This window comes from Micromys minutus, assembly GCF_963924665.1.
Source record: "Micromys minutus genome assembly, chromosome: X".
NCBI classification, from domain to species: Eukaryota; Metazoa; Chordata; class Mammalia; order Rodentia; family Muridae; genus Micromys; species Micromys minutus.
This window is the reverse complement of record NC_137970.1, coordinates 90,420,233-90,434,274: the sequence shown is the minus strand read 5'-3', so window position 1 is coordinate 90,434,274 and position 14,042 is coordinate 90,420,233. Positions and strand designations below refer to the sequence as shown.

Sequence of the window (14,042 nt, the reverse complement as noted above, 5' to 3'; positions counted from 1 at the left end):
CACCCTTAAAAGGATATGCTATTTTTAATAACAGAAGTGACTTTGGGTCAAAGTCGTTAAGTACATGTTTCAGCTGTAAAAGTAATTTCATATATTACTTAGATCTATTATATTCCGTGATTCTTCCTCTTGCACAAAGTGAGCCCAAATTAATTATAAGTAAGTTGTGATTTTTGGTGCACTATTTGCAATGGCTGGTATAGATGATTTCCTAGTATAAAATTATATTAAAATGCTCATCTTTTGTACATTTGCTCTGTATATATTATCTAGACAAGAGGGTGGACACTTCTTGGGTAACCGCTGAATGACCTTTGGTAATCCTTTCTAGTGTTTAAATTTCACTGGGAGTTGGAAAGGGAAGTCAGTCAGTTATTGAAAGAGCCTAGCCTAGCATTTGTATGACAGACAAGAAGTGAAACAGAAGGCAGAGAAAAAACAACCTTGTAGAAACTGAATGGGATATTAAAATCCATAGATTTGAAAGTCAGATGAGTGTGACTCTAGCACTGTCACTGTATGAATTTGGATGTTTGTCTCTCGTATTTATGACGTTTCTTCATCATCATTATTACCACCACTACCGTTATAACAAGCATAGTAACAGAGGTTTGTGAGAGTTACATGGACACATGTTTGGAATAGAGCTTAGTGTAGAAGAAGGACTAAATTATTTATTATTGCTAAGTAAACTTATCAATGTTATAAAGAAACTTTCTCAAGATACAATAAAACAACTGCTATCAGCTAGAGCCCTGGGAAGTAGAGAGCAAACTGAAATGAACTTTTATAACTGTGACCAAAACTGTTATTGTGGAGTGAGGATCCAGGTGGAGAAAGCCACATGGGTTTCCTACAGTCTGCGTTTTCTAGGATCTTGTGAATTAGAGGGGAACAAACAAAGGCACATTTCAGATATGGCTGGCATCAAACTTATAACCATCTTCCTGTCTCTGCCTCCCAAGTGCTGAGATTGTGGGTGAGGTACACTCCAGCTAGCTTTCACATGGAATCTTGATCTTGATGCTTCATAGCTATTGCTTCTACATTCCCACATGCCATTCTAGAGAAATACAAATGGAAACAGTCCAAGAAGGTACAAACACTTTGAGTCCAAGTGACCCTGTGAATAGGGTGAGTAGAATTTTAGAGATTGGGGTTTTAATACTTAATAAAAAATGACTGGCAGCCAGAAGAGCAAGAGGTAAGATCTTGAGGGGTGAACATAAACGGGGAAGCTGGAACTAGGAACAAATAAGGGAATGAAGTACTGTGTGAAATTTTAGCTATATGACACTGAGTACAAAGACTTGGGAATGAAAGCAGCATTACCCTATAAGGAATGGGAAAAAGAGACTATAGAGAAGGAAATCACATCCCTTTGCCTTATGGGAGAATCTGAAGGCCCAAAGTTTTGCTGAACAAGGATGTATGTGGTGGTACAAGCATGCAGAGAACTTGACTCTTGTCTTCCCTGGGGAAAAGTGTTGTGCCCTCTCTCAGGAAAAAGGGAGAAGAATGCCAAATTCTAGGCTTTAGAGAGTGAAATCCAGAAATGGATAGGCTCTCAGACAAAATGGAAAGAAATTCTGACTTGTCTTGGATCTTCTATTTGATGACAAGAAAGAGCAACACAACAAAACCCCCATTATCATTGCTTCTACTACGGTTATCTCTGGTACAAAGATCAAAGGCCTGTTGGAGGGTGGGGTGGAATCAGGGTTAATTTCAAAACTCCTTCCACTTTCATTTTCTTTTTTCTATGGGGAGGGGCAGAAATGAGATGAGACATCACACCATAGCTGGAACTACATGGCCAAGGCTGGCCTCAAACTTCTAACCCTCCAACTTCTGAACACTGCAATTACAGACATGGGCCACCATTCCTGGCTTTCTTCTTTCCCTTTTCCTGGCACTTCAGTGCCTGAAACAAGGAATGCAAGATTCCAGTGCAGTGGTCCTTCACTTAAACAGACATCCCTGAGGGCCAGGAAACTATTGGACAGAACAAACTTTATTTTTATTAAAAGAAAGTCTAAATGATAGAACATTTGGTTCCAATATGTCAGCTAATTAGCATTTTATTCCATCATGATTAAGAATATTTTTATAGTGCACTTCAAGAGAAATGGCTGCGGGGCCAGCTGAGGGGATAACTCAAAACAATGGAGGACTTGTGTACTATGAATACCATCCTAAGTTCTATCCCAGAGAGAGGGAGAAAGGATCTGGGTGAGATGACCTGCAAGTAGAGTTCTTCAAAATGACAGAAAGCAAATTTTTTGGTGCTGCATATCTGTCAGGGATTTACAATGTAAACACTCTTTTTTTTGGGGGGGGTGGTCTTCGAGATCAATGGACAATTAATTAAAAACATTTAAGTTCTAGTGTTTCTTGAGGCTCATCACTAAATGTTACTTAAAGCATATTTTGCTTAAAGATTCAAGTCTTTTTTAGATTTTTTTAAATACTGCTGGGTTGCAGAGTTCTCACATTAGATAGTGGTCATCCCTGGAAACCACCAGATAGATGAAACTTTGTTTTTATTTTAAAAAGTCTACATGATGGAACATTTGCTTAGTATGTGTCAGCTAGGTAGCATTTTCTTTCATTTCCTTTTTTTTAAAACATGGCAACAGATTTCTTGTTGGGTATAGATTAAGCTCCATTTTCATTAAGAATATTTTATAGTATAGTTAACTGGTTTAGGTTAGCTATGTATCTTGATACCACTCTCATAATTTAAGCAGCTAATTGAAAAACGCTGTTTTGGATAACTTTTAAAATTTGAATTATTAAAGTGAAGGTGGAAAAAACCCTGAGGGTTTTCACTACTGCTGCCCTTTTAGAATAAGGTTTTCTAGATGAAGATAGTTGAATTCTACAGTTTCAAAAATAGACAGCACCCATAAAGAAATACATAAATAGCACTCAAATTTAACATTTCTTTGTTTAAAATGCAAAACATCATTTCTCCCCTCCTAAGCACTTTGAGGTTAATGAGAGATAAACTGAAAGAACCTTAAGAATAGTACGAACTACTTCAGTGACAAGTTTGGGCTACATCCACTTGTTAAGACACGTCAGATTGCTGATTAAGGTAACTGCCTAATGCTGAAATAACTAGAGCAAGAAGTAGTCTTTCTAAAGTTAAGGACTGGCTAGTGGAGATAAATCATTCTTGGTCTGAAGGTCTTTATACCTGTGAATAAAACAAGATTCTCAGGAAGAATTTCTAATATAATTACCTATTTTCAAAATCAAAATAGTTTATTCTTAATAGGCCTGGAACTCATATTTCAGGCGCTCACTAATTAGAAAGCTGGGGTAACAGGAAGCCAGTTTCTGTGGAAAGCATTTAAAACCACAGAATGGTGTTTAAGAACCTCATGTTTGTTGATGGATATGGAATTTCTTTTAGGGCAACCTGACAAACATATCAGTGTTCTAACTGAAGAAAGATGAAATGAGTCTTATTTTGGTCAATTCTTTTCCCATGAGAACTACTTCTAGGAACTGCCTGTACAGCTTGGGCCTAAAGCACATGCTAATCATGCCTGTGGCCATTTTATCAATCCACAGATCCTCTGCCCCCAGGAGAAAATGAAAACAGTATATGGACTAAAAGAAGAGAACGGGAATACACTATTCTTTTTTTACTTGCTTTCTTGCGATAAATCATTCTTACTTTTTGCTTAATATAAAGTCTTTGTACTTATGAGTAAAACAAGATTCTCAGGAAGAATCTCTAATATAATTATGTATTTTCAAAATCTAGAGAGTTAATTCTTAATAATTCTTTATGAGTCTGGGATTCTACCTCAGGTTCATACGTTGTAGTCCACCCTGACTTAGAATTCACCATGTAGCTCAGGCTGCCTTGGATTTGTGGCAGTCTTCCTTCTTTAGCCTTGATGTGTTGGGATTACAGACCCCACAACCCCTAGCTGAGTATAATAAATTATAAACTTAGATTATTTAGAAGCATGTAACTGGCAATTTAAAATATGAGTAAAATGCTGAAAATGTTGCTCAGGTAGCAGTGGTATGCTTGCTTGATTAGCATTCACAAAGTTCTGGGCTTGATCTCCAACACTGAATGAATTGAGCATGGTGGTGCAGGCCTGTAGTCCCAGGAGCTAGAGCCAGGAAGAGAAGTTAAAGGTCACCCTCAGCTATATATCAAGTCTGAGATTTGCTCGGACTATATGAAATCCTACTCCTTTTCCCAAACTTAAATGACTTGAATGCATAATTTAATTATTATAGTCATATTTGCGAAGAATCTCCACAATGGCCATACTGTACATGTGAAGTGAAAAAAACCACAGAAATTCCAGAGATTAAAAACAAAACAAAGCAAAAAAAAGAAAAAAAAAAAAGCTAAAGAAAAAAAAGTTGGGTCCCCATAACCAGAGCCCATATAATATTACTCCTTTAAGCTGCTTTCATTTTGCCTTCATTGTGATAGATAGCAGATGTCTTGATTGCAATCCCCACTACCAATTAACTTTTAAACCTTACTCAATTGTTTTGCTATTTGAGTAGTTATAAAATTAAGTAATATTATTTGGGGACAGAGAAGCTTTCAGCCTGATCCCTGAATTAGGAATCTTGAATTAGGGATGCAGAGATGTTGATGTCCTTCAAGGGCCTGATTCCCTTAAACACTCAGGTGTCACTGCATAAAAATACCTCTAGATACCTAGTCCATGCACAGTTGTTGTGAAGTTAAGGACGAGGAAGGGAAAGAAGCCATCTGTCTGGATTATGCAGAGCTTCTCTTGAGCCCTAAGAAGAATTGAATTTGTGGCAGTCATCCAGGGAGATAGTCTTGGGAAATAAACACTGGGCATCAAGCCCAGCTGTGTACTAGTTAACTTATTCTTGTAACCTCCCACAGAAGCCACAGCCAAAATGAGCAATCCAGTCTTCTTTTATAACAACGTCTGTTGAGCATTTAATGAGGCTGAAGGTAAACATATTTTTAAGAGCTCAATTCTATCCCATTCACAATTGTATACTGCAAAGTTAAAGATTAGTTTTTGCCATCCGAGAGTTCTCCCATCTCAGAACAGAAAGGTCTTACTCTTTCGGTGAAGAAATTCTGCAACTAGAGCCGCTACATGGACATAGCACATTGCAGCCTAGAAGTGGATGACAAAGAAAGAGGTGTCAGAATATGCCCAAAGAAGTTTGAAGAGTCCTAGTGGGAACAAAATTTTAAGTAGTCACCTCAGAAAAATCTCCATTTTTAATATGAATTTTGGCCATGCTGTCAAGCCACGTTTTCCTCAGTTCTGGTGTGCTGGCATAAGATTTAGCTAAGCTATACTGGAGATCAATTAGCATTTCAGGGTCTTTCTCATGCTCCTTCATTTGGGCAGTGGCCATAAGAACGGTGCGGATCCTCTTGGTCAAATCTTTCACTTCTGTGGGAAAAGCAGTTGCCTAATTTCAAAACAAAAGAAAACAAAAATAAACCCACATATTTAGCAGTATTATCAATAGGACCGAAGCATGAGCATCCAAATCTGGGGACTATAATATGATTCCTACTCCTTGTTAACAATTGGTAGGACTGTATTCCATGCAATAAGTCAAAGGGGTTTTTCATTATTTTTTTAAAGTTATGTAACTAGCCAGACTTTAAAGGTTTTTTGATCTTGATGGCAATATACACAAAGCCCATAAAAATATGATCTTTTGGGGTCAGATTATCTGGCTTTCATTGTGAATTCTACATGTTTGGTCTACTTGTACAGTAACTGAACACTATTGACAGCACATAGGTACCAGGCACTCATCTGGATGCTTTGTGTTTTTATTATGTAGTCTTCTTATGCATTTCCACCAATGGGAAAACTGAGGCACAGAGCAGTTGAGAAGCTCAGCCAACATCTCTTGGTTGGCAAGTCATGGAGAAAGGACATCTATCAGGCAATCTGGCTCAAGAGCAATTTCTGCAGACAATTTACCATAGTGAGAAGTGTGCCTATCTTGCCCACTGACTCTAACACACAACTCGGTGCAAACCCTGCTGCCAACTTTCCACAATGAGAGGTTATGAGTCACATCATACCCCAGAGAGGTTAAAGAGAACATTAACCTCTCACAGTGATTCTGACATCAAGATGGGGACAAGGCAGGTACACAGTTAGCGAACTTAATGTGAATATAATATACTGTTCTGCCTCTCTTTGTGTTCATTAACAGAAACTCTACTTCCTGAGAGAAAAGCTTACCTTATTGTAACAGGGTTATAGGTGACTTTAACAGACAAAACTAATTCACAAATGAGTAAAGGAAAGGCAAAGGGGCTCTTCTCAAGGAGAGCTAACATCACCCCTATTCATTTGGAAAACATTATGCTAATCTACCTGTATAATATGGCATTGAGCATGGTAACAACTAGAAACATAAATTCTTTGAGCATGAGTAAAACGTGAATAGTACACGTTGTTTCTTAGTGCCTGGTATTAACTGAACTGTATACAGATCCCCTGGGAAGCCCACAGAGCTGCTTTGAAGGCAAACTTTCCCAGCCTGTGAGCAGCTGGCACTACTCAGTGTTTTGCTCCTTGTAAGCACACTCCTATGGGATTTTTTTTTTTTTTTTTTTTTTTTTTGGTACACAGATTCTACACGTCCCAAACATCAAGCATGCTGTGAATGTGAGCTTTTGACTTTTTAAAAGGATTTCATGTATTATTGTCAAATATACTCTTACATGAACTTTCCCGAGAATGGGGACAAGTCATCCCCTTGGGAAGATTTCAGGACCTGTTTTCTAGGCAACACAGTAAGAGATGCATTTATTTTACAATGCCCTAGTTTTTAAGCATGTGGTGCTCAGAATTCTAGGTTTGATTCTGATGGACTGGTGCTGAAGACTAACAGCTTTGTTACAGCAAGCAACAGTGGGTTAGCAAAACTTCTGAAAGTCACAAAACCAACAAATAATGAAACCCTTCTGTTCCACTTCTTATCTATTGGCAGTGGATCTGTTAGCCATCCTAAGAACTGAGGTTTTCCTTAAATTTCCAGCTCAGTGTTTAATTAGCCAGTATTATAAATGTAACAATTGTTAAGAAAAAAATATTTATTTTCAGGGGCAAGTTTAGACACCAAGCAGAGAAAACACAGGTTTTATTACTAACAGATACACATTTTAAAAACCTATTTAGTTCCTGCTGAATATAACCGCTAGAGATCCAGTGGTAAGTAAAAGCCATCAACTCTTAAAGTTCACATTCTCTACACTCCATACTGACAATCACTGAGAATTCCACCACAGTTTAAGGACATAAACTCCCTTTTTCAGTTAAAGTGTTTTTATTCATTATTGGAGATCAAAACGAAAGCATTGTTCATGGTGAGTGCCACTGACTCAAAAACCCCAGCCAAAGTGGTTTGTGTTTTTTCCGTACCTTCATAGGTCTGTCGCTATTTGCAAAGTTATTGATAATGAATAAAGACTCCTGAAATCTCGATCCTCCACTCAGTGCTACATCAGCTATCAGCTGACTTACAGCAATGATTATCTGCGGGAAGAAATAAAGATTACTTTTATCAAATGGCTTTTTAAAAAATCCTGCTTTGGGAGGTGGGGAGGGGTATCCCTATACTGTGTCCAAGCAAACATCTAGCTTGCTTCTGTCTTCCTGTTTCAGTCTCTTCAATAGCTTGGACTGAAGGCTAATGGTTGTTTCCTTATCAATAACCTTTTTCCCTACTAAAGATCTCTAATGGGACAGACCAAGGCAGTGAAGATACATAACTAGAGATTACCTATTTTACACAGTAGACTACTGAGCCAAAAAGTCCCAACTGTGTTTAGATTCTGAGTTGTCTCATCAACTAATCACAATGCTATGAGGATGGAGAATAATAATTATCACCCAGTATGGTCTCTGTGCTGGAATGGTGCCAGCTGTTGTATGCATTTCATTTTCACCCTCATACTAATAACCATGCAAAATGGCAAATACTTGCTCTCCTTTTACAGATGAACAAACTGGTTCAGCCAGATTAAGTAATTTGCCTAGGGTCACACAGCATGTATGTAGTTGGTCTGTGAGTTGAGCACAAGCAAGTAGTTTTCTTTATAAATTCTGCAATTTCCACAAAATCTTGAGATTAATTCCATTGCTTTTTTTTTTTAAGATAGGGTTTTCCTGTGTTATCCAGACTGATCTTGAACTTGTGAGCTCAAGTTATCTCTTGCCTTGGCATCTTAAGAATATGAAAGTATACATGTGCAGACTAGCACTCCCAGGTCAATTCTTTTTAATATTTGTTTATTTGCGCAGGTTCCTCTTGTCCTGTAGATCAAGCTGACTCAAGCATGGAATCCTTTTACCCTAATCTTCTACACGTTTGGATTTTAGGCATGTGCCATCATGCTTGGCAATCTTTCATTGTGAAATGAAGGTTTAGCCGATGCATGCAAAGCAACCTGTATCACCTGCCATTTATTATCTACCCATCTTATTATTCAATCATCTCACTTATGCCTCACAAAAATTCGCAAGTAGAGTCATCCTATTTTATATTTGAAGAAGCTGAGGCACAGAGAGGCTAAGCTCCCTGCTCCATGTTAGACTGTCATGGAATCTGAACTACAGTACACATTCTTTTTTTTTTTTTTTTTAAAAAAAAAACTTTATTTAAAAAAACAAAGATAAAAGAAAAAAATTTAAACATTTTTGCATAAATGTATACAAATACAATTGTGTCAGTGCTTGGCTTTTTTTTTCTTTTTTTTTTTTAAGGTTTGATACTCTGCATTAAGGTCTTACTAGTTACAATGAGCAAAAAGTACATGTAAAACAGGATGTAACCCGGAATTAGTCAACGATTTCTTGGTGTACAGCACACATTCTTAAGACTTACACTCTAGAGTAGCCTTGTCCGAGAGAGAGAATGTGAGTTACATATATAAGTAGCTACAATAAAAAAAAAGTGCAAGTGAAACTTACTTTATTTTTCATATTTACTTTGTGTGTGTGTGTGTGTGTGTGTGTGTGTGCGCGCGCGCGCGCACAAGCCCGCACTTATTACGTGTACATGTGAATATCTGAGAACAACTTACAGAAGCTTTGCAATTTCATGAGGTCTCATTTGTCCATTCTTGATCTTAGCACATAAGCCATTGGTGTTCTGTTCAGGAAATTTTCCCCTGTGCCTATGTGTTCTAAGCTCTTTCCCACTTTCTCTTCTAATAGTTTCAGTGCACCTGGTTGTATGTGGAGGTTTTTGATCCACTTGCACTTGAGCTTTGTACAAGGAGATATAAAAGGGTCTATTTTCATTTTTCTGCATGCTGACTGCCAGGTGAGCCAACACCATTTGTTGAAGAGGCTGTCCTTTTTCCATTGAATGTTTACAGCTCCTTTGTCAAAGATCAAGTGACCAATATGTGTGAGAGTTCATTTCTGGATCTTCTATTCTATTCCATTGATCCACGTGCCTATCTCTGTACCAGTACCATGCAGTTTTTAACACAATTGCCTTATAATATAGCTTGAGGTCAGAGATGGTGATTTCCCTAGAAGTTCTTTTTATTGCTGAGAATAGTTTCCACTATTCTGGGTTTTTTGTTATCCCAAATGAATTTGCAAATTGTTCTTTCTACCTCTTTGAAGAATTGAGTTGGAATTTTGATGGGGATTGCATTGAATCTGTAGATTGCTTTTGGCAAGATGGTCATTTTTAGTATATTAATCCTTCCAATCCATGAGCATGGAAGATCTTTCCATCTTCTGAGATCTTCAATTTCCTTCTTCAGAGACTTAAAGTTCTTTTCATACAGATCTTTAACTTACTTGGTTAGAGTCACACTGAGGTATTTTATATTGTTTGTGACTATTGTGAAGGGTGCCATTTCCTTAATTTCTTTCTCACCCTGTTTATCCTTTAAGTAGAGGAAGGCTAGAGATTTGTTTGAGTTAATTTTATATCCAGCCACTTTGCTGTAGATGTTTATCACTTGTAGCAATTTCTTGGTGGGTTTTTTGGGGTCACTTAAGTATAATATCATATCATCTGCACATAGTGATATTTTGACTACTTCTTTTCTGATTTGTATCCGTTTGACCTCCTTTTGCTGTCTAATTGCTCTGGCTAAGATTCCAGTACTATATTGAAAAGGTAGGGGGAGAGTGGGAAGCCTGATTTTAGTGGGATTGCTTCAAGTTTCCCAACATTTAGTTTGATGTTGGCTACTGGTTTGCTGTAGATTGCTTTTACTATGTTTAGGTATGGGCCTTGGATTCCTCATCTTTCCAAAGTTTTTTTTTCCCCCTGAAGGGGTATTAAATTTGTCAAATGCTTTTTCAGCATTTAATGAGAAGATCATGTGGTTTTTTTCCTTTGAATTTATTTATATAGTGGATTATGTTGATGAATTTCTGTATATTGAATCATCCCTGCATCCCTTGGATAAAAAGATTCTATTTTTAAAAATGTACTTAGTCTTTATATTTCTGACACATCTCAGTTTGAACCAGCCCCATTTCAAATGGCAGATAGTCACATGGTCTGAGCTATGGCACAGAAAGGAAAATCCAGATATTGATTTCTTTTGCAGTGCTGAGACTAGAACCCAGAGCTGTGTGCATGCTAGGCAAACATTCTATATATTCTATATATTGTATATTATGTAGCTATAACCTCAGGCCTCTTTTAACGTTTTGTTTTGAGATAGTGTCCTCACTCTCTAGACTTGACTATGATATCCTTTTACCTTGGCTTTCGAAGTAGCTATAAATGTTGCTCTTTGTGGGGAGCAGAGTGAGAGGTGTGTGTGTGTGTGAGTGTGTACCCCTCCCCCACATACGTTCAGGTGCACATGTATGCCTATGTGTAGAGGTTAGCCATTCTTTAGATGCTGTCTATCTTGATTTGGGAGTATGGAGGGGGGATGATCTCTCACTGGCTTAGAACTTGCCAAATAAGGTTGGGCTGGCTAGCCAGTGAGCCCTAGTCCCCATCCCTTAGTCCTGGGGTAAATAAGTGCATACCACCACACCTGACTTTGAAGCAAAAATGAATTATCTGTATGTGTATAGTTATTTCACCTGCATGAATGTATATGCCCTTGTGTACCATGTGCATGCCTGGTACCCAAGGAGGCCAACAGAAGACATAAGATCCACTGGTACGGAGTTACAGGTAGTTTTGAGCCACCATGTAAGTGCTATGAATCAAACCTAGGTTGTCTGGAAGAACAGCCAATGCTCATAACCATTGAGCCATCTCCAGCCATTCCTCCAGCTTCATACAGTGGCTTTCTGGATCAATTTCAGGTACTCATGCTTGTAGAATGTGCACTTTACCAATCAAGCTAGCTATCTTTCTAGCCATAGATGTTGATTTTGATGGAGGCCAGTGACTGAAGAAAAAACAATAAAGAAGGACTTTGATTGATACTCACCTGCAAGTGTGTCCTCAGAAAGGTTTTCCTCTTGGTATACTCAAAGTTGTTTCTCATCAAAAGATACAAAAGTGCAGATGCCTCATTCCTGGTTGAGCTGATCTTTGAAGTACAGCACTTTAAAACCTCATAGCAAAATGCCGCACACATGTTTACCCGTCCTTTGAAAAAGGCTGAGGGAAACTAAACAAGGAAAATAGAAATGAATATCTGAAAATCTAGTAAAATCCACCAAATATCAAGTGCTGACTTTAGCCTCACCTAAAACTATGCTCGGAGCTTTAGAGGATATCAAATCAATATGAGGTCAGAGCTCTGGTCTCAAGATAGTCTGAACCTGGCACCATATAGACAAGCATATATCAATGATAGAGCAAGTCTAGTCAGTATAGAAGGTACTGAAATAATATGGAGGCACTTGGAATAAACGCTGTCAATCTGGGAAGAGCCCAAGATAGTCCAAAACCTAATAAGAACAGTTTCGATGGTACACTGAATAAATGAATGATGGTCCTGTTCTAACATTCCATCTGCTGAGAAAATAATTAGTAGTGAAACTGATCCTTTTTTATTAAACAAAAATGGAGTTTATGTGAACTGTTTATATATACCTGTCTATTTTCTACTCCACAAACACTGTCAGTTAATACATATTTTGTTATAGAGAAAGAGTGCTCAAGTGGTCACTGACTTCTCAAAGAAACCAAGTGGCCTGGTGTTTTGAGAATGTATTCAACCTGCTGCTTTGTGGAAGATAAACTATATATGTAGTGTGGGCTTATTAGAGTCTCCTATCCTTGAAAGTCGAGACAAGCAGGCTACTTCTGAATGCACAATGGCCATTTTTTAGGACTTCTAAAGCTTGAGTCTCAGCTACTCAAAATGCCTTCTTGGAAACCCTGAATTTTAATCCACATTGCAGGAATCAATCTGCATTGTTTCACCTTTGTAGCAGGTACAGTGTTAGGCAAGCAATGGGTGTGTAACAAATGTTTTCTGATTGGCAAATTGGGAAATCTCATAAAATTTCACAGGATGAGATGGATTATTGCTAGACAAAATATTCTAGTATGAAAACATTTAAGGGCAGGCATAGCTATGTGCAGCTAATCCTTACAGTAAGTCTTCTGACATTACTAGTGGCATGAACAATGGCCAAAGTCATGAGCAAATTCCTCAATGCCCGTTCTAATGTGCCCCTTTCATCTCACTTGACACTCGGTACCTCACAAGGATGCCCATACTCTGTTCCCCTTTTGCTTCTGGGACACCATCTGTTGTCCACACTAACTCCTCCAACCACTACTATTGATAAGATAGAGCATATGTGCATCATTACGTGTATGTTTTTTCTAAATGTATTTCCATTCATTTATCCCATCATGCTCAAGGTTCACATTTACCCAATTTCTGTTTTACACAGCATGAAGTAGGGCTTGTTTATTGGATCATGTACCTGTTGCTTATGGCTCATTTGCAAGATATTATATAAGACCCCAGAGTTGTAAAAGTTAATTTCTGCTTTCAAAGGGATTACACGATTTTTTTTTTTAAATAAGCAAGACTGGTGCTTTATTAGTACAGTAGGTGGTATGTTAGTCTCATCATATGATAAGCAAGATAAAGAAAAATTGGTAAAATTGGTAATTTTAAAATGACATTGGGGCTAGGCATGCGGTGTCCTGGATTGAATCTTGAGAGAGAAAGAAGATGCAGAGGGAGACTGCACAGGCTAGTCTTATGCCAACTTGACACACAAACTAGAATTATCACAAAGGAAACCTTAGTTGAGAAAATGCCTTCATAAGATCTGGCTGTACAGAGGGGTCAAGGATACCACATGAAAACCGATAGAATCAACTAACCTGAGTCCACAGAGGCCTGCCTGAGACTGACCTAGGCCCTCTGCACATATATTAACAGTTGTGTAGCTTGATCTTCTTGTTGGACTCCTCATAGTGGGGATAGCTGTTGTCTCTGACTCTGTTGTCTGCCTTTGAAATCCTTTCCCCCTAGTGGACTGCTTCCTCTATCCTTAACAGATGAAGTGCTTAGTCTTATTGCAACCTGATAAGACATGGCTGGTTGATATTCATGGGAGGTCTGCCCTTTTCTGAAGAGATACAGGAAAAGTAGATAGGGAATGAGGTGGAGAAGAGAGGTAGGGAAAGGAAATTGGAGGAGAGGAGGGTGGAAAACTGCTGTTGTGGTGTGAATAAAATAAAATAAATTAAATTAAGTAAGGCATTTTCTTAAGCAGTGACTGAAGAGGTAGTGCCCAGCCTATTGTGAATGGAGCCTCCCTGGGCTGGTGGTCCTGAGTTCTATTATAAAGCAGGCTGAGCAAGCCATGAGGAGCAATCCAGTAAACAGCACCCCTCCATGCCTCTGCATCAGCTCCTGCCTCCAGGATCCCGCCCTATTTGACTTCCTTCAATAATGACCAGCAATATGGAAGTGTAAGCTCAATAAATCCTTCCTCTCCAACATGCTTTTTGATCATGGAGTTTTATTGCAGCAATAGAAACCCTAACTAAGACAGAGAGAGACCCCTGAAAAGGGCCTACTGAAAATGTGAAGGTTTGATGGTAAAAGGGAAAGCCTG

At 38.3% G+C, this 14,042-nt stretch overlaps 1 protein-coding gene across 2 annotated transcripts in view; it reads right to left on the bottom strand.

Moving 5' to 3' along the window:
• DOCK11 (dedicator of cytokinesis 11) overlaps positions 1–14,042 on the bottom strand; it is a 170,017-nt gene that overhangs the window by 18,878 nt on the left and 137,097 nt on the right. For both annotated transcript variants that reach the window (XM_080910695.1, XM_080910696.1), the window contains 4 exons: positions 11,438–11,620; positions 7,431–7,544; positions 5,236–5,451; positions 5,090–5,147 (listed from right to left, as the gene is read on the bottom strand). In XM_080910695.1, coding sequence (XP_080766821.1) covers positions 5,090–5,147; positions 5,236–5,451; positions 7,431–7,544; positions 11,438–11,620 — 571 coding nt within the window. The remainder of the gene's footprint in view (positions 1–5,089; positions 5,148–5,235; positions 5,452–7,430; positions 7,545–11,437; positions 11,621–14,042) is intronic.